General features: G+C 31.3%; 2 protein-coding genes across 5 annotated transcripts; both read right to left on the reverse strand.

Annotated features, from left to right (window-relative positions):
* Positions 1-15,577: 15,577 nt before the first annotated feature.
* On the reverse strand, positions 15,578-17,795 carry LOC25479908 (expansin-A20). The gene is made up of 3 exons (XM_013587660.3): positions 17,347-17,795; positions 16,829-17,147; positions 15,578-16,214 (listed from the first exon to the last, which is right to left on the reverse strand). Exons 1-3 carry the CDS (start codon positions 17,492-17,494, stop codon positions 15,911-15,913), a joined length of 771 nt encoding a protein of 256 aa, XP_013443114.1. The 5' UTR covers positions 17,495-17,795; the 3' UTR covers positions 15,578-15,910.
* A 1,560-nt stretch (positions 17,796-19,355) lies between these two features.
* Positions 19,356-24,959, reverse strand: LOC25479906 (uncharacterized). 4 transcript variants are annotated; one of them, XM_039833919.1, is made up of 10 exons: positions 24,786-24,959; positions 24,572-24,681; positions 23,611-23,739; positions 23,442-23,500; positions 23,298-23,354; positions 22,861-22,942; positions 22,306-22,365; positions 22,116-22,223; positions 21,029-21,074; positions 19,356-19,884 (listed from the first exon to the last, which is right to left on the reverse strand). In XM_039833919.1, the coding sequence occupies exons 2-10, from the start codon at positions 24,644-24,646 to the stop codon at positions 19,670-19,672; spliced, it is 831 nt and encodes a 276-aa protein (XP_039689853.1). In that variant the 5' UTR covers positions 24,647-24,681; positions 24,786-24,959; the 3' UTR covers positions 19,356-19,669. The 4 variants fall into 4 exon arrangements, with proteins under 4 accessions (XP_039689853.1, XP_039689852.1, XP_039689854.1 ...); XM_039833918.1 differs by lacking the exon at positions 23,442-23,500 and having other exon boundaries at positions 23,298-23,413; XM_039833920.1 differs by lacking the exon at positions 23,442-23,500 and having other exon boundaries at positions 23,298-23,413; positions 24,773-24,959.
* Positions 24,960-26,461: the final 1,502 nt, after the last annotated feature.

Here is a 26,461-nt window from a genome sequence, read left to right on the forward strand (position 1 = left end):
TTGTAAGTCTGAAAAGTCTCTGACGTGGTGTATTTGTATTGGAGTATAACAAAAAGGGCAATGATGACTTTATATGCTTTTCAATGTACTTTCACGCGCCCCTAATTTGTCATTAATGCTATGTTTGTTTGTCCCCTCTTCTGAATTGCAATCGTTTTTACAAAAAACACTTAAACAACACACACTACTCACTTCACAACTCACACTTTCTTTTCTAAACCTGTTCGTTACGAAATAAGCTCTCTCAGTTTATCAAAACCTAAAACCTAAACTTCATCTTCTTAAAATCAAATGGCATCTTCAAGCTCGGTTCCTTCTATCAGAATCAACACCAACAAATCATATGTTCTTAAGGAAAGAACTATGACTGTACCACTGGACAGATTGGATGTTCAAGTGGAATCCTCAATCGACTTTGGTTCTTTGAAAAGGAATGGAATGGATATCTTAGCTTATTTTGCTTCTCAACACTTGATACAGTACATCAGCATGTTGAATGGATCATCATACATGAATCTAGTGAAAGATTTATGGGTAAGAGCAGAAGTATTTGATAGGAAAGATGCTGAGGAAGAAGAAATTAAGCTGGTGAAAAAGAACCCTAAGCTTAAAGGAAAATCTAGAACGGAAATGGGTTTGAAACCGTTCGAGGGTACTGGGATAAGGTCTGCTGTGATGGGAATGGAGATCACCATCACTGCAGAAACTATTGCTAGAGCATGCAGATGTGAAAACACCGGTTTATATCAGGTGGAAGCTGTTAAAAGCCAGTGGGAAGACAAGGTTAATGAAGTCTTGTATCAAGGAAATGTTAAGGCAAAATCTTCAAAACTGTCTCCTGTTCATAGGCTTCTGAAGAAAATTCTTTTAGAATGCATTTTCCAGAAGGGAGGAGGTATTGATAGTCCTTCTTTGGATCACAAGGTAGTTATGTATTACCTTGCAACATTTCAAAGGATAAATCTGCCAAAGTACATCCTACGTCATATGTGCTGGGCTCTGAGGGAAAGCCAAAGAAATGGAAGGAGACAGATTCCCTTTGGAAGACTTTTATCCGAGATTTTTGTTCAAGGAAAGCTTCTGAAGTATCTCAAGGAATCATAAGTATCTTCAGATGAAGAGTTGGGAACAGTGGTTGGGAAGATAATTAGTGGAAAGACTCTGAAGTCTATGAAGCTAATTGAAAATCTAATCACTTCTGAAGAAGATTTGACTGTAGAAACTGTACAATCAGATCTAATGACAGATTTCCCCTTAATCTCAAAAGAGGATAATCCTGAGGTTCTGTACCAGTTCATAAAAGCTCACTTCAATGAAACTGGGAAAATTATCAGCCTTGCATCTACTCCTGACAAGATAGGAGGAGCACCTCTCAAGGTTAAAAGGAATAGATCTAAGAATGCTGAGAAGGAGACTGGTCCAACACCAAAACCCAAGAGAGCTAAAACCGTTAAGGCTAAAGGCTCAACAGCTTCTGAATGTGCTTCTGACGAAGTCATTCAAAAGAAAGGAGACACAAAGCCAGAGGTTCGTGATGCTGCTAGGGAAGCTGCTCTTCGTGAAGAAGTCGCTAGAAGGGAAGCTGCTATTCGTGAAGAAGCTATTAGAAGAAAAAGATCTAAAGGAGAAAGAAGTTATCAAAAACGTGTCAAGGAAGCTTCTGAACAGTTAGAAAGGGAAGAAAATGAGCCTCATTTGAAGAAGACTAAGAAGCCTTTGCCAATGGAGACACCTTGTTTTGAAGTCACTCCGGCAATGAAACGCATGGCCAAGGAATATTCTAGAGATCGTATTACTGAGAAGAAGGAACTAGCTGAACTCTACATACAGCAAAGAGATGAACAGCTCAGAGCAGCAGGACTTGATGATTCTCTGGATGCTGAGAAAGCTGATGAGATTGTATCTTTGGCTGCTGAAGTAAAAGAACAAACAGTGAAGGAAGCAACTGTATTGTTACAAGAGGCTCTGAAAGCTAAGAAAGTTTCAGAAGCTAAACCTTCAGAACCTACTTCAAAAGCTGCTGCTTCAAAACCTGCATCAGAAGCTGCAAAATCAGAAGCTCATCCTTCAGGTAATCCTTCAGATCCACAAGCTCATATTCATGTTCAGACTCTTAATTGTTCATCGTCTTCCTCCACTGACTCAGATGACATTCCTCTGAGTCAGCACATCAATAAGCTACTACCAAAATTCAAAACATCAAAAACACCCTCTTTTGATACCTCAGACCTTGATCAAAGGAAAACTCATCTCTCTCAACAGAGGATAAAACTCTGTGAAAGACTGCCTGCTGATCATTTCTTCCAACCACATGTTATCCAACCTTTAAACGTCCAACACCCAGAAACCAACCCTGAATCACAAAAAGCCTCTAAAGTAGTTTCAGAAGAAGCCACTTAAGAAGACCCCCAACAACAACATCAACCATCAACCCTTCATTCCTTAGAAAAACACTTAGGTGGTGAGATGCAACCAACCCCTAAAAAGGCCTCTAAAACAGTCCCTGAAAAGACTGTCTTAGAAAATCAACAACCAAATCCCCAACCTGAAACGTCAACCATCAATGAACAAACTGTTCCTGAACAAGTTGCTTCTAACCAAACCCAAACTATTCCTGAACACCAATCTGAGAATCTTAACCAAACACCAATTCAGAATTAAACAACTCCTGAACAACACACTACTTCTGACCAATCATCTTCATCTCATACAATATCCATCCAAGAACCTTTATTAAACATTCTAGAGTCTGAATTTATTGATAATGAACTTCAACGGATCAGTGATGAAATACAAGGACTAATTCTTCTCAGAAGAGTGCCTGTACTTTCAATTCACTATGAGGATCAATGGATGGACCTGAAGAAAAATGTTGCTGGATTGCTGGATCAGATAAGTGAAAAATGCATAAGAACTCAAGCTGGAGTGCTTAAGAAGCATCTGGAAGAAATTCACTCAGCTAAGAAAGGAAAAGGTTCTCCACTTCTTTTAGCAAATGCTCCCTTCTTTCCAGAAAGTGACTATGTCTCAAGAGATAACAAGCTTTTTCAAAGGATGAAAAAGAAGCTAGAAGCTAAAGATGAAGAAGTTCAGAAGGTTAAGCAGAAGTCTGAGACTTTGGAAGAAATTGTGAATAAGCAAACGGATCGAAGAACTAAAGAAACAGTCTGAGCAAATCAAATATTTGATGGAACAAGTCTCTAAACTAGCCAAACCTTAGTTGACACCAAATTTTTGCTTGTTTAGATTTTGTTTTTCAATTTAGTATTCTGAAACAATTTTGTCTCTAATTGTTTATCTTATCTTGCTGATTATGTATCATTCATTTGCTTCTGAATCAATCTTCTTTTAATCTTATAAATGCTCTGATACTTATATTTATTTACAGTTTTTTTTCACATCTTTTGAACAAACTCTTTCTTTTGTTTTATTTACTTTTTGTTGATGACAAAAGGGGGAGTAGTTGTATAGTATTTTTAGGCTCTGAGCCCCATTAATTTAATCAAGTTAAATTAATAGAACCATTTTCTAAACTCTTGGTATTTCTTAATACTTCTGAAATTTTATTAATTACCTTGTGTGCATTTTATTGAAATTTAATTAACGAGTATAGAACTTAGGGGGAGCTTACAAACCTCACCTTAAAGGTCTATTAGAATCAGGGGGAGCTTACAAACCTCATACCTAGTAGTCAACTTGTTAATTAGATCAACAACAATTGAACATTTTAAATACTATTGTTTGTCATCATCAAAAAATGGGAGATTGTTGGAACAAAATGTGTTTTACAATAAACCTTAATGAGTTTTGATGATAACAAGGTATTAAAAATTGTCAATTGGTTATTCCTAATAATTGTTCAAGTGTACAGGACCATAGGCAAAGTTAATAAATTTCAATAGGTCTTGGAAGAACAATAGAGAGCAAAGGAACCCAAAGCATCTGAAGAAAACTGCGTCTGAAGCTATAAAGTGGTTCTGAAGTAACAAGTGCCTCTGAAGTAATGACGTAATTAGAAGCAAAAGTTCATCAGAAGCAGAAGTCCATCAGAAGCAAGATTTCATCAGAAGCTATATCATCACCAGAAGCTACAGTTGATCAGTATATTCAAACTGAAGTTTCAAAGGAGCTGTTTTTCGTTATAACCTCGTCTGAGAGAACGAAGGATTAAAAGGGAGGTACCAACGTTCATTTAAAAAGCACTGGGTGCTTGTTACAAAACACGGTGAATGAACCTAGAAGAAAGAGAAGCAGCATCACAAGACTTGACAATCTGAGAGCAAAGTGCTAGATCATTGGTATTGCAAGTGACATGGTAAGACTTCAAAAGTAGAAATGCAGTGCCAAGGAGACCACAATAGAGAGTGAAGTCACCAACACATTGTCCAGTTAAACCCCATGTTTTCGGTGCCGTTTCCGGTAGGAGACTTAAATAGATCTCCTACGGTGGGTGACTTTATAAAAAATTGATTTTTTTTTTTTACAACAAAGATAACATGTGTAACCATTAGATGGTTGAAGAACACTGAACTTACTGTATTCCCTTAACATTGAATTTTTTTCCCACTTTCTTCAACCTCAGCCAAAACAACCCTAGGAAAAAAACATTTTCTTCCTCTTTCCGTTCTCTCATCTCTTCCGCCGCCACCGACATCCTCCATCCCCACCACCGTATTCTTCATCATCGTCAAATTATATACTACCTCCGTTCCTTTTCAATTGTCACATTTTGACATTTTACACAAACCAAGACAATCAACAATTATACTATTTTTGATGCAATAAGCTATACTTTTACTATAATGAACTTATTCATTTAATATCTTATTTCATATATTTCTCTCTCCGCAATAAATAACTAAGGACAATATTGGTAAAACAACATTTAATATTGCATTGAACTTTGAAAGTGACAATTAAATAGGAACAAAAATTTTCTTCAAAAGTGACACTTAAAAAGAAACGGAGGGAGTACTTCATATTCTTCCTAATTAATTTTATCCAAATTTATCTTCATGTGTTCTTCCCAAATCCAATCTTCTTTCATCTTCACCAATATGTTCTTAAAAATCCAGATCTAAAATCAATAACCAATCTTTCTTTAAAGAATTTAAAACCTGTTAACGATGCAACTTTAATTAATAAGAAAGAAGACCCACCAATATGATTAGCACAACAGGATAGGATTGGACTTTTATCAATGAAATTGAATTAACTAGCCACACAACATTAACAAAGGCCCACAGCACCAACAACATGAAGGAAGCAAACCCACTACACAAATAAAATTTATACATCCTTAAGACATGTCGTTGCTTTCCACCCATTACACAAACACCAAACCCCATCATTCTCTTAATCAAGAAGACAACCTACCCACTGAACTCTCTCAACAAAGCCCCAATATTGTTTTGTTTAATTGAATTATATTTTAATGATTTTCTTGTTCAATTGATGTTTGTGGTATTCCTGTTCATAAAAAATAATTGATGTTTTTAACAACAACAACAATTAAAATATAAGAGGGATTGACCAAAGAGTGGAAGTGTGCGGTGTTAAAAGAAGGATGATGGGGTGGTGGTGAGCGAGTAGGGAGTAAGCAGAGACATGGAGAGGGTTAGAGAAGGATGATGAAATAGTGTAAAAAGTATCTAGTGTTGAGAGAGTATAATAATATCATGATCTTCAAAAGTTTTTAAATATATCCAATGGTTAACATCTATTTTACAAAAAAAAAAACAAAAAAAATCAAGTCTCCTACGGTAGGAGACCTAAAGAGGTCGCCTACCGTAGCCTATGCCCATGTTTCCATCATTATCTGAAACAAACAAACAAACACAAAGACTTGTTAGACGTGTGTGGAATGATTGAAAAACAGAGAAGATGATGAATAGGGTACAATACAGTTTCTTTGAGGTCTAATGCAGCGCGTTTGAGACGCTGGGAGAGTGGTGATAAAAGTTTTAGAATTTAGCCATGGATCATTAGATACAAATTATAGCATATCAAGACAACAAAGAAGGGATAAGAGATTGTGTACCTTTAAGGATTAAGGATTCGTTCATAAAGGATAGCTGTCAGAAGGATGAGAGGGATGAGTACCCTCATTCCGTGTGTAGCACCAGAAGAGTTCAGAATAGTTTAACCGTCTGATGGGATGACGTTTAAATAGCTAAACGGCTGAGGGCAGGGACCTCTCATTGGGCTTAGCTAAATGGTCCAACCCATCACGGTCCATTTAGAAAGAATAGCCCAATCATACATATTCATCAACTAATGAGTGTTCAATACAATAGACCATATTATAAATTATAACATTAATTTATAATAATTGATTATTGTCAATCCATAATTGATTAATTAAATAATTAATCCAACAATCTCCCACTTGGATGACAATACTCAATTACTAAAAGAATATAAAGTTTAAACTTTAAAATATATGTATGGTCAAAGCACTAATTCGAAAGAGAAGTAACCTTTAATACTGCAGAAATTGAATCCGATAGGGAAAACAAATCATACAGTTCAAAGACTCCCTTTTCGAACAAATGATGAATTTATAGTGACACACTAGAATTAAAATAATGTGTCAATAAAGAATGGCCCAAGCATTTTAAAAAAATGCTATAACAAACTCCCACTAACCCAAAATATCATAGACTTAATCAAATCATTATGAGTTACAATACTCATTTATATAAGTCTGTGGTTAGTGGTTCTGCCAATGAGTTTTCAATTCTATAAAAGTCATATATCCACAAAGGTATAAGAATAGTAATTACTTATAGGGATAGCCTATAAAGAGAGAGTAATTACATTTAGTCTAAATCTATAAATGTTCTACGACATTCAATTAATCCACGTTTTAGAAAAAATGTGACTATGAAAATCCATAAAGAAATAGGAAATTCAAGAATCTCCAAAATAGATTAACATTGACACTTAGTTTAAAGAAAAAGGATGTGGATTAATGTGGCCACTAAAATGTCAATAATGAACGAACATTTATGAGTATCTCAAATTATAAGTACTACAAGAACACAATATCATACTCGATAGGAGTATTGATATTATACATTGTACTTATTATTTATAACCTCATAAAAAGTGGAATGTTGGTAAAAGAGAAGCATAATATATATTTGCATGCTGAGTATAATAGAATGAGACTAAAGTTTAAAGTCTCTTAGGCTATGCCATATTTTATAGTGTGCACAAGAGTATATGACAACGATGAGAATAATATTGTGTACACATTTCTCTTGATCTCGCATATGTATAAACAAGAGTGAGATTTCTCATTTGAGCTCATAATACATAGTGTTGTGTACACACTCCCACTGATCGCACATATATACAAACAAGAGTAAGTGGGATTCTCATTAGTGATCACTGATATAAAAATATTATAATAATGTAATATTCAACAATGGGATACTTGATTACTAATGCAAGATTATTAACATAAGTGGTTACATAATTTTAACTAATAGAGTTTCATGAACTCAACCACATATTTTGCACATGAGCATAGCAGAATTATTAACACAAGTGGTAACTCAAGGATAGTATGAAACCCCCATATTTTATAAATGGCAGATATTATCAAGAATTGAGTGTCGTAGTTAACCACATATTCTGCATTTAGAATTAAGGAGAATGTAAATTTTCATTTAAGAATTTTACAACACAAGATCTCCTTTTCACAATTAAAATTTCAAAGAATTTTAAAAATATAGTAACCTTAATATGAGAGAGTATGAGGATTATGTAAAAGGTTTATCATCATATGAGTGAGATAAGTCTCTAGTATTATAAAATAGGATATGAAACTATATTCACAATTTTAGTGACTCACTCAAAACTCAAATGCTACAATTATAATTACACACATTTGACAAAAGATTAGGTTACACGCAGCGGAAATACATAAGACTTATATTTTATTAGGGTTAATAGGTCTTTACCCCCCTGTAATATATGACACTTTTGGTTTTGCCCCCTGTAAAAAAAAAAAAATTAGATTCCGTCCTTGTAAAATGAAGATTCTTCACGATTGCCCCCTAAGCCCATTGACTCAGCAGAATCTCCGAGGTGGCACTTACGTGGCTTTTTCTTTTTATTTTTCATTTTTTTTTGCTTGCCACGCGTAAAAAATAGTTTACACGTCATTTATATTTAAAAAAAATTAAAATTTAAAAAAAACGAAAATATTTTTTTTAAAAAAATCGGAAAATTAATATTCAAAATTTGAAAAAATTAAAATTATTTTTTTAAATTAAAAAAATCGGAAAAAAAAAACTTTTTTTTTCAAAAATTAAAAAACATTCAGATTCTTTTAGAAATTAAAAAGTATTTTAATTTTTTCTAAAAAAAAAATTCTAGAAAGTATTAAATTTTTATAAATCTGGATATAAATGTTTTTAAATTCCAATTATATAATCTGAAAAAAAAAATCTATTTTATTTAAATTTTTACAATCTTAACTTCAAATTTTTATTGAAATTTCAAATTTAGAAAAAATTCAGATTTTTTTATAAAATCTTGAAATATTGTTCCAGAATTTAAATCTAAATCTAAATATCCGTTTTTTTTCAAAAAATTTAAATTTAAAAATGAATTCAGATTTTTTTCGACAGTTTTATTTCTGAATTTTTATGAAATACTTTTCGAAAATAAAAAAAATCAAATTGTTTTCGGAATTAGGAATATTTAAAAAAAATTATGGGACTAATTTTCAAAATAAAAAAATTAGACAATATTATATTTTTCGAAGTTTTTTTATTTTATTTTATATTTGGATATTTTAGAATCTTTTTCATAATTATTTTATATTATTTTTAAATATATTAAATTTGAGATTATTTTAAGAAATTTTTTATAAACTAAAAGAATTAGTTTTTTCCTAATTAATTCATTTTTTATAATTATCTTAAAATATTGTTCCAGAATTTAAATCAAAATCAAAATCTTAATTTCAGTTTTTTTTTTCAAAAAATTTAATATTCTGGAAAATAGTATATATTTTTCTGAAAAATAAAATTTAAAAAGAAAAATTCTGGAAAAAAAATTATTTTGAAAAAGGTTGTTTAGGTTTTTTATTCCATAATTTTTATATTGAAAAGAAATCAGAACTTTTTTAATTTCAAATATATTTTCTAGTTTTTTTATTTTGAAAATTAAGTTCCAGATTTTTTTATTTTTTGAGAAAAAAATATGAACTTTTTATTTTGAATTTATTTTTTTTCGATTTTTTAAAATTTTCGAAAATTAGTTTTCATATTTTTTAATTATATTTTATTTTTTTGGGTTTTTTTTAATTAAATATGATGTGTTAAATGAATTATACATGTGGTCAATGAAAAAATAATGAAAAATAAAAGAAATATCCACATCAGCGCCACGTAAGAGATTCTGCTGAGTCACAGGGGTCAGGGGGCAATCCTGAAGAATCTTTATTTTACAAGGACGAAATCTAAAAAAAAAAATTACAGGGGGCAAAACCAAAAGTACCCTATATTACAGGGGGGTAAAGACCTATTAACCCATTTTATTATTATTGAGGATATAAGAGAAAATAGTCATAAGCTTCCATAAATATTAAAGAATAGCAATAATATAAAATATGTCAAAATATAGTAAAATTAAATATCCCAAATATACCATTTATAATTATTTAGAATAGTGGAATAAATAAATTTTTCTCAACAAAGTTGTTAAGAATTTTAGGATTTTGACATATTGCTTTTAAAAAATAAGTTTACAGTAATATAAAAGGATATGGAAGTATATAATAATTTATGAGAAAAGACTATAATTAATATCCTCAATATAAGTCTCTACAATAATTTTATATCTAGAGTTATGAAACAAATAAATAAATTTGTTTATGAGATATAGTTAATTAACATGTAGAATTTTCCTCGCTTAAGAATTATATGTTCACCACTTAGTGGAGAATGATAGTTAAACTAATAAGATATTTTTCTTACCCACAAAAGGATGATTATGTTAAGTAATGTCATACCGATAGGGTATGTCCATCACGTTACACAATACATAGCAATGATTCTCCCACTTGATAGAGAATAGAATATGATAGTTGAATTAAAAAGTTTGAAAGATACTTTAAATAAAATATTCAACTATTTCTCTATCACAGAATAATATGTTAAGTAACGTCACACCGATAGGGTATGTCCGTCACTCATATAACAAAGGGATAATAGCAATCCAAAATATTTATATATATACAAAAGTAACATTTAAATAGAAATTTAATTCAAAAATTAGAATAATATTGGATTGCAAAATTTATATAGTTTGCTACATGTCTTTTAATAGAGTAACTTACTTATTGTAATCCAATTCAAGATCTTAAGAATAATAAGTAAGAACTATATCATCACAATGTACAATTCTTATGTCTTAAAAAATTTAAATATTGATATGGTACTCTAATTATATTTGACATAAGTATAAAAATTAAGGTACATTGAATAATAGCAATTATATTAATAACAACACACCGATAGGGTATGACTGTCATCAATATAATGCTAATCTATTTAACAAAATTTGCATAATTGTATCCACGATAGGTGAGATTACAATTATACAAACCAATAATGTTTATGCTTAAGAGAATATGATAAAATACTATCATGCATAAACAATTGTACTTAATTTACTCAACTTCGATCATATTCAAATTCAAATAATAGAAAGACATGCTTAACAATATTTTAAATTTGCACATCATAAATATGATTTTAGAATTTATTTATATGAAATAGTATAATAACAAGAGTTATTTTATCCATAATAGAACTCTTAGAATAAAATTTTAAATACTTCCACTATAGATTATAAAGAATATAAATACAAAATGGAGTATTATAGTAAGAAAATAGTATATAACAACAGAGTTCTGTTTAGAATATTTTGGAAAAAAGATTTCACTTTTATATAGGATATCATAATTGCACAACAAAAGAGAAGAATGAAAATATTTTCATATGTGCAATAATATATGATGAGTCACAAGAGCATAAAAAATAATTAAATCACGATTTACCTCGTAGTGTGTGACATTCATCCTTATGTTTAGAGTCAATGACTTTTGATGACTTAACGAGAATATCTTATAATATAGTCATCTCAAAATAATCATGAATAGAGAATAAGTCATTATAACTAAATATATATGACTCTAATTATAAATCATTATGATTTACATAAGTGTTCAGTTGTAAGGATGATTTAAAATTGCATGAATTCTTAATATGTTTTTTTGATAAATTTAACGGATAAACAACAAAGAGGTGTGCAAATTTTAATTCATAAAAATTATCCAAACATTTATTTGCGACAAGACATATAATTAGATTATTAATAGTGTTTGTCACAATTTTCTTTTCTAACTCTAGGGTGGAGTTTGTTAGGCGACAAGCCAACGTGGTTGCTCATGCTCTTTCCAGGAAGGCCACATCTTTAGCTAGTCCCGCCGTTTATTTTAACATACCCAATTGTATTGAAACTCTTATTATTAATGAAATGCTATAAGCATGTTTTCCTTCAAAAAAAAAGTGTTTCTCACAATATTTAGAGTAATAAATTACAGGTCTGAGTTAGAGAGTATAGTATAAACTATAAGAGTGTATATTAAAGAGAAATATGCCAATTTTAGATTCAATTAATATAAATGACATAAATAATATACAACTTACTATACTTATATTGAAAATAAAATATTATTAGGACCCTTTAAATCAATTTGTGACAAAAATCAGAGACAAGTGTCTAAGTTTAAATATGTCGCAAAAAGAATGATCAATTTGTAAATTTGGATCTTTATGCTAAAACAATATGAATTAAAGAATATATTATATTAGAATTTATAATGCCAAGAATATTTAAAATCGTAAAATTTAGATTAATTATATTTGGCATTAAAACTAATAAAATTGAGCCTTCTACAAATTCACAATAGTAACATTTTAATTGATTAGATAGTTAGCGTTACTAATATAAGAGAGGATTTTCAAAACAGTTTAGGCTCAAATATTGAGAATATATATAGATTTAAAAGAGATTATTCTCAATTTAGTTTATATATGATCTTTTCAAGATTTGACAAAATCTTGAAACCCAAAAATAAGAATGTATATAATATAATAGTCAAGTTATTCTTGACAGAATAAATAATTTTGAGGATATCAACAAATCTCAAAATATATATTAATATAGAATATTTGATGCAAGAATATTAAGTCTCAGTCAAATAATTTTCACAATTATAACACTTTAACAGAATAATTCACATATCTGTTATTAACATAAAAGGATATTTTCTTATAGAATATTTTAGACTCAAACCTAAAGAATATATGATTTAAACGAGTACATGATTCATATTAATTTAAAGAATATACAATTTAAAAGAGTGATTCATATTAATTTACATCAAATATTTAGAGATTTCATAAAGCAACTTAAATCCCAAACTTTAAGGGTATAGAATAAACAAAATCTTCCGAATATTTTGGATACAAGAGAAATCATATTTTTTTATCCTAAAATAATATAATATTTACTAGTTAATTAGGGGATAAATGATTCCTCAATAACTCATCAATTTAAAAGATGAGATTTATCCGATGAGTTATATGAGAGTAAGGAATGTTCATAGAATTTATACACAACAAATGTGAGAATAATATTTTAGAATATAATTTAATTATCCCCAAATAAAATTATTTAAATATAAAATGCCTGGTGTCATAAAAATTTTAAAAATGTTTACCAACATGTTTTGAATAATAAATCCTAGCCATTATAAATTTGGAATTTTCCCAGCCATCTCACGCGCGTGGCTATTAGCAAGAATTATTTATTTATTTTTAAGTGAGCGCGTTCTATTACGCGCACTATATCTTCTTCACCCGTTTTAATAGAATTTGGTTCAAAACGACCCGCGATGTGATCCGATTCAATTTCACGTATAAGCAGCGTCGCAAAACCGAATTTAATGGTGTTTTGATCGGGAATGAAAATGAGAGGGTTTACCCATATTGATTTCATGAATTGAATAATAAAATTTCCAGATTGGAAAATAGGGCTTTTCACGGATAGAGTTTAAAACAACAATTTATTTGGATTATAGGACCAAATCATATATGCCACCAGGATTATTGCCAAAACGATAGCAAAAAATGAGAAAATGGCAATAGTGTTTAACAGCGATAAGGTTTAGCAATTTATGTATATGATAGAGAATAATAGCCGATAAGTATTTACATTCATGCTATGATTATTTAATTTAACAATAACATGATTCTACGATGCCACTAAACAATCACAAGAATGATGATTCAAATAACAATAGCCATAAATTGTATCTAATAGGCGCTCTCATACCAATTGATAAAAGTTTTAGAATTTAGCCATGGATCATTAGATACAAATTATAGCATATCAAGACAACAAAGAAGGGATAAGAGATTGTGTACCTTTAAGGATTAAGGATTCGTTCATAAAGGATAGCTGTCAGAAGGATGAGAGGGATGAGTACCCTCATTCCGTGTGTAGCACCAGAAGAGTTCAGAATAGTTTAACCGTCTGATGGGATGACGTTTAAATAGCTAAACGGCTGAGGGCAGGGACCTCTCATTGGGCTTAGCTAAATGGTCCAACCCATCACGGTCCATTTAGAAAGAATAGCCCAATCATACATATTCATCAACTAATGAGTGTTCAATACAATAGACCATATTATAAATTATAACATTAATTTATAATAATTGATTATTGTCAATCCATAATTGATTAATTAAATTATTCAAAAAAAAATAAAATTGATTAATTAAATAATTAATCCAACAATGGAGCATGAGGCATGGCGAGGAGGTTGAGGAGTGAGTCACCGCCCGTTGTGACGGTGACTGCTTCTTGGAGTTCCTGTTGGGTTGAAGGTGTTGATTCGGGTATGAATTCTGGCATGGGATTGGGAAAGGGATTCGGGTATGAATTCGGGCATGGGATTTGACATGGTTTCGGGTGAGAGTGAGGATCGTAGTATTGTTGCTGTTTTGATTTTGAGTCTTCTAACAACATGTGTAACCATTTTCTTCAACTGTATGTTTACGTGGCATTCAAAGACCATTTTAATTTTATTTTTCGAGATAACAATTTTTGAAAAAATTTACAAATTATTTTTGAACTTTTAAAAACATTTACAAAATAATTTCAATAAAAAAAGACATTTACAGGAGAGAAATTCATTTTTGAATTTTAATATTGGTACACATCATTTATTTATAATTTTTTAATAGCAATATCTAATAAACATGAGAAGTGGAGGAAATGGATATCAGAATGCTTAAAGTAATCAACAATTTCAGCTTTAATAAATAAATAATCAATAAAAGAATTTGAAATGGGTCGAGGTTTGAGACTACGGGATCTTTTGTTTTTCCTAATAGTTGTATAAGGTTTTAATATGTGGTAGAGGAAGGCGGTGGAAGAGGGTCAATTTACATGATTCAAATTCGGTAGCAGTTAACTCACTTACAATATCCGACGACACATTTATTATTAGTGAAAAGAAGTGGTCGAATATCAGAATCATTAAGGTCAATCTACTATTATTTGAAGTAATGTTGAGTTTAAAAGTTAATCTTCATAAAATTTTATTGGTCGGAGTCAATATTTCTTAGAATTGGTTGGAAGAGATAGCTCTTATCTTAAATTATAATACATGTGAAATGTCAAAAACGACTTATAATTTGAGACGGATGAAGTACTATTTATATGGAAATAAGCGGATCAAGAGTTTAAAAAGATGAAAACATATCTATGGCATAGGAGAGAAGAAGAAAATGGATTTCCTATAATAAGAGAGAATAAACCGTTTTTCTCATTTAATAGTAAATTAACCATAAAGTTCATGAAATTAGTGACATAAATTAACCATAAGAGTTTAACAGAAGACACTTTATGACTCTAAAAAAAAAAAAAGAAGACACTTTATGCATTTTGGTGGACATAAATTTTAATATATTACGGTAATAGATATGAAATAAGATACAATCATGATACGTTTGGCTATTCATCTTTTTTTTGGTGGTGGGTCGGGGTTTAAACCTCGGACCTTGTATACATTATGCATTATCCATACCAACTGAGCTAAGCTCACGAGGACCGTTTGACTATTCATCTGTTACGCAATGAAAATTAACCACATATATAAATTTGTAAATAGAGTAAAAATTACACCATGTAAAAAATACTTTGTCCCGTAAATGTAGCTCAGTTGGTAGCTATCAAAGAAAAATTGTGCGGGCCGAAGTTCGAACCCCGGATTTCCCACTTCTCCACACATTATATGTGTGATTCTAGCCACTAGACTATTTAAAAAAAAAAAAAAAATTTATATTTTTGTGAACTATACGTATAACTAATTTTCATCGGTATTGGATACGTTTATCCACAATTATTCAAAGGGCAGCATAGCCTCAGTTCAGTTCGGGTATAAGGGACTAATAGCCTGTTTGGTATGGCTTTTACTTTTTCAAAATAAAGGTCTAAATTAAAACTAATATTAAAATGTAAAATTCTATCAAACAAATAAAAATTTAATTTACCATAAAAAACTAAAGCAAGATAGTAATTAAATTTGCATGATGGAGAATAAAATGAGTTGCTCTTCTTGGTTAATAGACTTCGTCAATGACTCCTTTTTTGGTTGGTGGAATTGTAAGACTTTGAGTCGTGCGTGTATACCATTGGCTCAATTTTATATAACAAAATGTTCTATAACCATCATTTTCAATCACACTTGCACAATTCTTTGATCATGAATCATGAGCAAATATACCGTTTTTGGTCTACCATGATTCTTTGAAGCCTAAAATTGTTTTCCTTGAAATGTTTGTCCAAATTGCCAGTTTGGAGGTGCTACATTGTAAGATGTGAGTGTTTTTCCAGTGCTGCTGGTTACCTCAAAGGACAAAGGCTGATGTTGAAGGTTGACATTGCAATGCCAATTCATTCCCCAATTCCTTGCCATTGGTATCCATCCTGTTCTAGATCCCTTCACTTTCACAGCAAAAACTTCACCATCTAACCCCACATTAGTTATCAGGACTTGATAGAAATGAGAACTTCCACTCATTGTGAATTTCAACCCTCCACTTCTTTCACACTTCACTCTGCATCACATTTTCACAAACAAAAATTTGGAAGAGTTTATAAGAAAACTTATAACATGTTTATAAATTGTTTTAGGAAAATGTTAACCGGTGGCAGTAACAAAAACAGGTTAACCGGTGGCAGTAACAAAAACAGAAATCAAATATGATAGTATTTACCTTGAAAAAGTTCTGTAATCAATGCATTAAAAGTTTAAAAAAGTGTTATTTTTGAGTTAAAATTTCCTCTTTTGCCTTCTTTAACCAGTGCGTCAGGAGCACCGGTTAACAAGACCCATTATTTTATGACTTATTTTACTAAGCTCTATAACATAGCTAATAAAAAGGGGCAAAAAAGATTAGGTTAAATTACAATTTAAGATTAGTCTCTTAAATCACAACCAAAATGAAACTAAAAAACACAAGGAACTAAAATGAAAGTTAAAAATAACTTAAAGAACCAAATGTGTAATTGAGTCAAAAGTTTATATGAAAACAGTTCAAGGACATTTTTCTATGATTATAAAAATTGTTTATACATAAGCGCTTATATAAACATCATTAACCAAATAAGAGATTAATTAAGTTGTTTATGCAAAAACATCCCAAAAACACTTTTAAAAAAATCTATCTACCTTCTATATTGAATGGGAATAATATCAGCTTTCCCCTTAGCAATTTCAGCAAATGCAGCTTGTGACAACTCAAAATGTTCTCTTGGAAAGTTACACCAACCACCATAATCAACTGAGAGGCCAAAATTAGGAGGACAGAAATCAGTGGCAGTAACAATAACAGAAGGACTTCCAAGCATACACCACAAGATATGGTCAACACATCTGATCTCATAGCAAGCCCCACATGTACTCCCTCTGTTGAACAAAATTGTGCTTAATCCAACACTATGTTTTCCATAGCTAGCTTTGTGAAGATCTCCATAACCACAAGCTCCTTCTGCATCACATGCACACAAAAATCATGTACATTTATTTTTTTTTTTTTGTGGTGGCTGGGGTTTGAAACTGGACCTTGCATATATTATACATTGTCCATACCAACTGAGCTAAGCTCACGAGGACAAAATCATGTACATTTGACAAAACAAGACTATTAATGTTGCTGTTATGAACCAAAGGAGGAGCAAGAAAAGTACCTGTAATTAGAGATCCTTCTGTGTCTTTGGCATAAGTTGCAGTGGCTTTCTTCCATTCTTGATCCTTGTAAGCAACAATGTTGATTGAATATAATAAAATCAAGTAGAGAAATGTGAACAGAAGAACACCCATTTTAGATAACAGCATTTAGATACTGATTATCATCATTACTTTAAAATGATATAATTTACTTTTAGGTTTTTTGTTTTTTTCTCATATGTGAGGTAATGGTGCTAAGATAGTAGAGGATTAATTAAACCATAAGAAAAGGGTTTTAATTTTCTACCTACATATCAGGATACCTCCGCTTAAAGATCCACATATGAACATTGACAAATTTTACCGGTGGATTATTAGGTATACTTTTGTTCTAAAAATAATATTTTTTATGTATTAATACTATAAAAAAAAACTACATCTTGGTATTGGTGTCAGGACGAACTCAACCTTATAAAAGTGTCTTGTAAAGTGATAGCACCCCCCCAAACTCATATTCATGTTATATCTCTTCTAACGTGTGACTCTTACCACACATCCCTAATGCCTAGCTTTAGACATCTAACAGCGAAACGTAGTATTTCAGATCATGGACAAGTTTTGATATCATAGTTGTAGTTGGGTTGAGTCTAACTCAACTTTACATAATCGGCATATTAGACCATCTTCAATGGAGGAGCCTTAATCTTAATCTTTTAAGATTCGATACCTATTAGGTACCCTCATTGGGGAGAAACTTTTTGAGGTCTTATAGGACCCAGGGTCTCACTTAAGACCCTCATTCTTAAGTGGAACTCACACTCTTTTAATATTAAAAAATTGATATGTGATGGTATATAGTTATTGATAGTTTATTAATGTGTATTTAAGAAATTTGTATGAGATGTTGGGTTGAAGAGACTGAGTGTTATTAGCTACTAATATTAAAAAATTATAAATGAGTGATGTGTATGTGAGACTCATTTAAGTATCCAAAAATTTGTGTCTCTATTGTAGATGCTCTAAGTTGAGGACTTCATCACACTTATAATAACCACATAAAGTTCTTATGAAACAAAATATAAGTATTAAATTTTTTTAAGTTACTATGTTATAGGTATGAAATTTTCGATGTAGTTTAACGATGATTAGCCTTTATTGAAGAATCACTTAAGAACAGAAGAAGATGAATTCTTTTCTCTCAAAGATACAAGAGTTAGAGATCAAACTTTCTAATTTCTTACCATTTAAATTAATTTATTATTGGTATGTATAACCAAGGACACTCTTTAAACACATAAACAGTAAATTTTACCTTTTTAATAAATAATTTCTTGATTTTCAATAAAAATATATTTTAGCAATCCATAGATACCTTGGTTTTCAATGGTTTGTGGGGACATTGAGCTAAGGCGGGATACAAGGTAATTTGTTGGTTATTCCAAGGAGCGTGTCCTTGTTTTTGTTTGGTTTGACTCTTATATTTGTCTCTTCTTTTTAGGAGAGAAAAAAGAGGTGCAGTATCGTTATATTATATACTTTTGGAAGATAAGGGTTTGAGGCTTTGTGGGTGTGGCAGACACACAAAGCGGAAAGCTCTATAACACTTCAATGTGGAACATTGACTGCCAAAGACAAAGGGACACTTTATTAATCATTTTGTTCCCAAGTACATATATAGAGAAATTATGAGATATGGGGCTTGAATCAATTATCAAATATCAATTACTAGAATAAAAAATATTGTTATGATGGACTAGTATATTTAATCAATAATGCCTGATTCTGTTAAGAAATTAACCTAGTCCCTCAACTGTAAGTTTTTTAACTACTGGTAAAATTGTTGGTTGAGGTGAACACATTTAACCAAGAAAACATAATGTAAAAATACAATTTGCTATTGAAGATAAATTGCAGAAAATTAGAGTTGTATTGGTTGGTGTATCTAAAATGACTCGTGCAATTTGTTTTTATACAGAAAACCAGACCGTTGTATCAAGTCACGGATATCTCATCAAAGAACAACCCGAAATAAAGCAGAAGAAACAGGCACAAATTACAGAATTAGATCCATACAAGATAAAGGTTGTAAAAATAACGAATTTTCTTCATCTAGGCCTCTAGAGCTCTAATAGCACATTTTTTCGGTACACTCAGTAGTAGTAGTAGTTGCTGTTGTTATTAAAGTACAAATTCGTATATAATGAGATATAAAATTATTAACAACTCCTGTATCTAATTTTTCACATTTTCCTCTAAAGGAATTTCATCAGCCATTAGAAATGCTTACTCCGATAAATCACAATTGTTTTGATTCAAAAACTAAGTGCATTTCCTACTGTAATCTTAATAATCTTGGGTGAGTAACCGCTTCTTTTCCTCCTCTAACCCTGCAAGCCATTTGAATCCAAGATCACATCCTCCTTTTGCAGCTATCTGAAATTTTTCTTTTGCCATCTCTACTGGATCAATTGCAATACTTTCTTTGTTCTTACCTCGCATTTGAGCAGCCGAACCTCTCTTCAAACTGAACTTTATTAATGATTCTGGAATTTTGACTCCTGAGGCACAATATCTTTTCTTTCATTAGTATCAGACTTTTAAACAGTACATCCTAGAGATGCAAGAAACCCACCAGAATCAGCCAGAAAACATAAAAGTACAGTGAAGCAAGCCATATAAAGCCGACAAAGATTGTTTGTTTTAAGGCCTATTGGCATTAATGTGTCTTGTTTCCCGTTTAAAATTCCCAAACATGGTTTAGTTATTAGAAGTTATAGGAGCGATCCACAGTTCGAGACTGTTGAAGTTGTGGGTTTTAGATTAAAGGATGAGAAAAATAATAAGAGCTTGAATATCATTGGTAGGAACTTCATATTATTGTCCCCGTGAGTTTAGCTCAGTTGGTAAGGACAGTGCATAATACATGCAAGGTCCGGGGTTCGAATCCCGGACACCACAAAAAAAAAAGTAACTTCATGTTCTTTAGAGGAATTTGTGTCCGAGAACACGGTATTTCTGCCTAAGCTATTTGAAATTACTTTCCTCAATAGTACAAACAAGCCAGCACCTAAGCTATAGTATTGATGTCTATTACATGTTCTTTAGAGGAATTTGTGTCTGAGAACACGGTATTTCTGCCTCTTAGCGAGCTTGCGAGGCAAAAATTGAAAATGGTGGTCATAGAAGACTCGCCGAAAAAACCGTAAAATCGGCTGGATTGTACGATTATAACGATTCAATGAAAAAGAAGCGTGTGGTTGGGAACACGAGACTTGGTTCTATAAAAAAAACAGTCATACAAACATGTTTGCTAATAAAAATAAGGCATACATTTCTAACTTTTTCATATTAAAAACGTGTAAACTTCTAACTTGTGAAATTAGTAGGATCTTACAATCCGTGCTAAGATCTAGTGTCCCCTTCCCGATCCTGGGTAGGATCTCGATTCTGATTCAATCAATAAAAGACATCTTTTGTAGAAAACTACTTTTTAAATGGTGTACTGGTAGGCACTATAGAAAGCTAAGTGCCTATAGTTTCTGAATATGTACTTCTTATGAAAATATGGTCTTAGCATCAGTAATATACTCCATAACCAAGTGCAGCTTGAAAGGAATGGGGATGGGATCGGATGCATGGATAAACTTTTCTACAATAACAGTGCATACCAAATCCTAAATTGAACGCAGAACACGGGCTGACCTTTGAGAAGAAGAGATCCATATGAAATAGCTGCCCCAGCATGGCCCTACAAACACAAATATATTCGATTAAACTAGGGTAGACAAAGATAAGTTTTTTTTTATTTTTTTTTTATAATAATCGAACATTTTCATGTGTAAGATAAAGGTATTTAAATTGGAAAAACTGGAATATCAGATAATTTTATAAATTATCAAAAGTAAATAAATGTGTTGTCTTTAGCTAGATAAAACCTGATCATGAGAAATGTATATTTATACAACCAACAAATTAACAAAATACTTCCTCTTTTAATTATGGCTCGGCTAAAGGGTCATCAAGATTCAACATTACCTCCTCCCTGATTCTATGCTATAAATCACAAGTATAAACCATGCTTAAAAGCTCCTGGTTCCCGACCAAATGTTACCTTTCAAAATAGCCCAGGTAACCAGAATTCCCCATCCCAGTGTGTGTCTATTTGAGTATGTGTTGACCACTAGGCCAATAGCAAAAAATAAAAATAAAAATGTTACCTTTCAAGGCCTCCATGCATACTGAATCTTAAATGAAATTCTCATAGGGCTATTTCTCGTTGGGCCAGTAATTTTAGAATACAATTCTTTGTTGAGTCGCAACAAACATCAAACATATAGTTCAAACAAAATCACACTTAATTCAAGTCACATTAGCTTTCAGTAAACCAGAATAAGTTTTAAAAGAAAAATTAGACTAAAAGTGCAACTTTGAAAAACTTTAACTACTGGGAATCAGCGTATGAGTGATCAATGAAACTCTAGAGGTTCATATCTGATGTAACACTTGAACTTCTTCTAAGCTTTTCAAGAAGTTATAAAACTATAAATACTCCATCCCATGCCAAAACTGTCAGGTGCGATAATGTATTCACTTTAAGAGCGAGTGCAAACAAGAATTCATAAGAGCATAAACAAATGACACAATATATGCTGAACTCACTCTAACTCACCACACGTTGAAAAGCACGAAGAGACATTTTGTCCATAAATACTAAGAAAAAAATGCTTAATACACAGTGCAAGGTTTTAAAGAAAATCAGTTCTTTAAATTTGACTAATTGATATATTACCTTCTCTGATGCCCTATGGAAACACCACAACGCCGAAGCAATATCTTTCTTAACACAGTCGCCAGTCAAATATACAGCACCCAAAAGGTAAAGAGCATCTGGATGCAACTGGAACATAAACATGCTTCAATAAGGTTTTGTGATGCATTTTGAAATTGTGACAAGATCCAACTTACATAAGGTAACATACCTGATCCACAGCTTTCTCCAAATAATAAAAAGCTTGTTGATCTGAATGGATATCCTCATTCTGTCTCCAAAAATATATATATTAAAACATTTCAGTAAAAAAAAACTAACAAAAACTGAGGATCTCCGTACTTTCTAATGTATTCAGTTATGAAACATGAAAAAAATTGAAAAAAGGGAGAACAAGATTACATAGCAGAAGTATTCTACTCAAGTAAACCATAGAAATCAAATATAATTGCAAAAATATAATCAGGCAAGACAATAAGAACCAAGGAACCACTAGTAATTAAGCATTAAGAACACATAATATCCCACCCAGGCCATTTTGTATGCAGATAGCCAACTATCCTCCTCACCAAGGTCATATACCTCATTTGTTAACCAAAAAAAGTTAAAATACAACCTAAATCTACAATAAATAAATCTGCAAATAGTAATTTGAGGAGGCATGGATGAATGAATAATGGTTCAAGTGATTGACTCAAACTCTTCATGTTTGGCTGTAATATACTTAAACGAATTTCTAACAATATAAGGTGTAGAGTTGCCTCAACTCTACTCTTAAATGACAACCCAATGCATACTGTGCATTAGGATCACCCATATTTGCTGCTTCTACTAATAATGCTGACGCTCTGTTGCCAAGGGAAAAAATCAAACCACAAAACTAATATAAATGTCATTGGGTGACAAAAAGAAAAATAAATTGTGTTTTAAACAGTTATTTCGTCATACTTCAAAAAAAATGAGATTTATAATGTATTGAAACATTCCATTCCATTTATAGTCTAATGTTTACTTTGCCATTCTTGTGGATAGCTACTCAGCTGAGTTCACATCAGAAAGAAGACCAACACAAACAATATCATAGCAAAGCAGAAACACATGTAATGATCTATTCTTGGCATAGTATAGATGCATTTCTTTGATTGAAAATAGGTAAAGCCGGAACAAACAAAGACATAATGGAGGACAAAAATGTTGACTCACACAGCCTTATTTGCTCCAGGAACATGGTATTTCATATGCAATCTGGACAACCAATACCTAGCATGAGTATTGGTGTTGTCAGCCTCCAAAGCAAGCTCAAAATTCTCCTTTGCTGTCTATTTATGCAATCTGGACAACCAATACCTAGCATGAGTATTGGTGTTGTCAGCCTCCAAAGCAAGCTCAAAATTCTCCTTTGCTGTCTATTTATGAACCTCAAATAAGCAAAGGTCTATCTATGTATTGTTCTGTCATATAAGATCTTAAAATAAAGAAGCAAATGGTAGCAACTATTTGAAAAAGCGGCGATTACGTTAAGAAGAGGGATGAGACGCCTATCATTGAGCTCACAATAATCAATAACTCTATCAACCTCCTTCAAAGCATTCCATCCTTTGGCAATAAACTCCATGGCTTTCTTGTTCCGGCTATGCAATCCTCTCTGCATATAATTATCAACAAAGATAAGCAAATCTGTTCAAAACAATAAAAATCCAATTGTCCGGAGTACCACCATTTTAGATTAACGAAGTGTTGGTGTTCCACACGACATGGAGACATGCAATTATATTCTATTATATTAGATTAACTCTATTTCTTTTAAATTCGTGTTAATATGTCAGATAGCCCTTGTAATTTGGGCGAGGTCTGAAAATAGCCTCTGTAAGAATAGTCCTTGTAATTCTGGATTCTTCATATTTTACCGTCACCGTGTTAAAAAAATTGGGCGAAGTCTATAATGTTTGAAAATAGTCCCTATAAATTTGTTTGGTAAGGCCTACTTTTGAGCTTATAGTTTGTAGCTTATGTCTTATTAACTCATTTGACTAAAAAAGACCCGTTTGGTAACGGTCACTTTCTCACGAGCTTATAGCTTATTTTTAAGAGCTTATAGCGGTTTGTGATAAGCTAATTCAAGTAGCTTATAGCTTATCACTTTTTATCTCAATTTTACCCTTGCAATCTTAATTGAAAAAAATAAATATCAATTAAAAGCAAATTTTTCATGTCATTTCATATTTATCAACTAAGTCAGCCACTAATTTTACCAAATACTACAAATCCAATCAACTAGTTTATCCACTATGAGCTATAATCTAACTTATATAAGTCATCCGCTATAAGCTAACTTACCGGCTATCCGCTATTTTTTATGCTTAAACTATTTGAGGTATTAACCCGTTAAATTATTATCAGTGTCAACCTATCAGTATCGTATCTAGTGTATGCATAATGCTTAATAACAAGGTAAATGTAAAAGTGTAGTTACATGCCTGTTGATTGAATTGAAAAGGAGAAACATTGGAGGGCTTGGGAATAAACTTGGCCAACAATGCCTTAGGCAACATCTTCTTAGAAACAATTAGATATAAACTGAGCTTCCCTGTAACATAGAAACAACAAAGGGTTATAAAAATCCATCAATACAGAAAAGAAGACATCTTTGGGAAATTGAAAGCAAAATTACTATAAACCTAAAAAGCTCACAGCGTAAGGGAAAATTAAGGAAACGAAAACGGTTGGATATCCCTAGTAGAATGCATCGAAACCACAATGGAAGCCGGGAAGACGATGGTGTGTGTGAGTAAATTACTTCTATGTTGAATGAAAAATTAGAGTGTTGTCTTTGCTAACACAGATAAATTGGCTTGTAGCTTATTGAAATAGTGCGAGTTTAAGTCACTTGATAAAAATAATAGATAATACATGTAAATTCGAGTTCGAACTCCGACACAACAAAAGAAATTATAGTTTTTTGGATTAATTAAGTTTTTAGTTTCTATAAATATTCACAGTTTTGTTTTTAGTTTCTACAAAATAAAATCACACTTTTTATTCCCTGTGGCATTTTCCTTAAGTATTTTAGGGACCAAAATTGTTGATGGAAATTTTTGACAAGGACTAAAAGTGCTCATGGAAAATTTTATAGGGACTAAAAATGCTGATAAAATTTTTTATAGGGACTAAAAAGTGTGATTTTATTTTGTAGGGACTAAAAACAAAACTGTGAATATTTCATGGAATATTTTATGCAGAAGCAATGTAATAAACACCGCCAATTACATTCCTCAAATCACCTTAAAATGATTATGAATGCATGGACTTCAAGTAAAGACTCGACAATGAATAACTCACCAACATATACATTAAAATAATAATCATCAATTATGTTTTTCACCAAAATTTGGATTGTCAAATACTTACATCTATACAATCAACCAGTCATCATCAATCCATACATTTATAATCATCAAAAGAATCAACATCATAATCATCATCCACATTTAACACCTTAAAGAAACGATAAAGTTTCAAATTCACATTTCAACTAAAAGAGGGACATCTATCCACGTTATGATATTCATCATATTAAACACCCAATCATCATCAATTCATTTACATTCTATCGTATTCACATGAATTCAAAGTCTCCTACAAGTTATCCAACCATAAAGTATTAATTTGACAAAGTTCGTCTATGTTTATAAAAACTAACATTTTTTATTATTCCACCAAAATCAAAGTAACTAAGTTCAATCGCCTCATCCAAGTATATACACAATTCACATATGAGTGCAGTTGCATATACATATACGTATCATAGGTCAATTCCGATTAATTCCAAAATTCACCTAAGTTCGTCTCATTTAATCAGTTTTCAAAAGAATTCCATTTTCAAAGCAAAACCAAGTAAAAGCTCAACTAAACCATCCACAACCATTTTTAAAAGTCAACCTTACAATAAACAACCTTAATTTCACACTTTTCCCTTGATGAAACGATTTTTCGAAAAATCCGTGTTCTTGTATATTTTATAAAAGTTTTCAATTTGATTCACAAAATCAATTTCAATCCAAGTAAAAGAGGTTATCCCATGTTTATAAGGCAAAAAAGTAGTCAAACACATCAAAAGGAATACTTAGGGGTGTCCGAAAACGACCCAAAAGGCTCAGAACGCCAAAATCTAGGGTTGATGTTGTAACGCCCTCTTTAATTATTTGATTATTTTAATGAGTTTAGAATATACTTATATGATTTGTGTGATTTATATGATTTATTTTGATGAGTGATATTTTATTATGTTATATGTTGGTATTTATTAGTATAATATATATGCTATTTGGTTTAGAAATATATATGTTATAGAAATATATTTGTTATAG

The sequence above is a fragment of the Medicago truncatula genome, chromosome 4 (genome assembly GCF_003473485.1).
Source record: "Medicago truncatula cultivar Jemalong A17 chromosome 4, MtrunA17r5.0-ANR, whole genome shotgun sequence".
Taxonomy (NCBI): Eukaryota; Viridiplantae; Streptophyta; class Magnoliopsida; order Fabales; family Fabaceae; genus Medicago; species Medicago truncatula.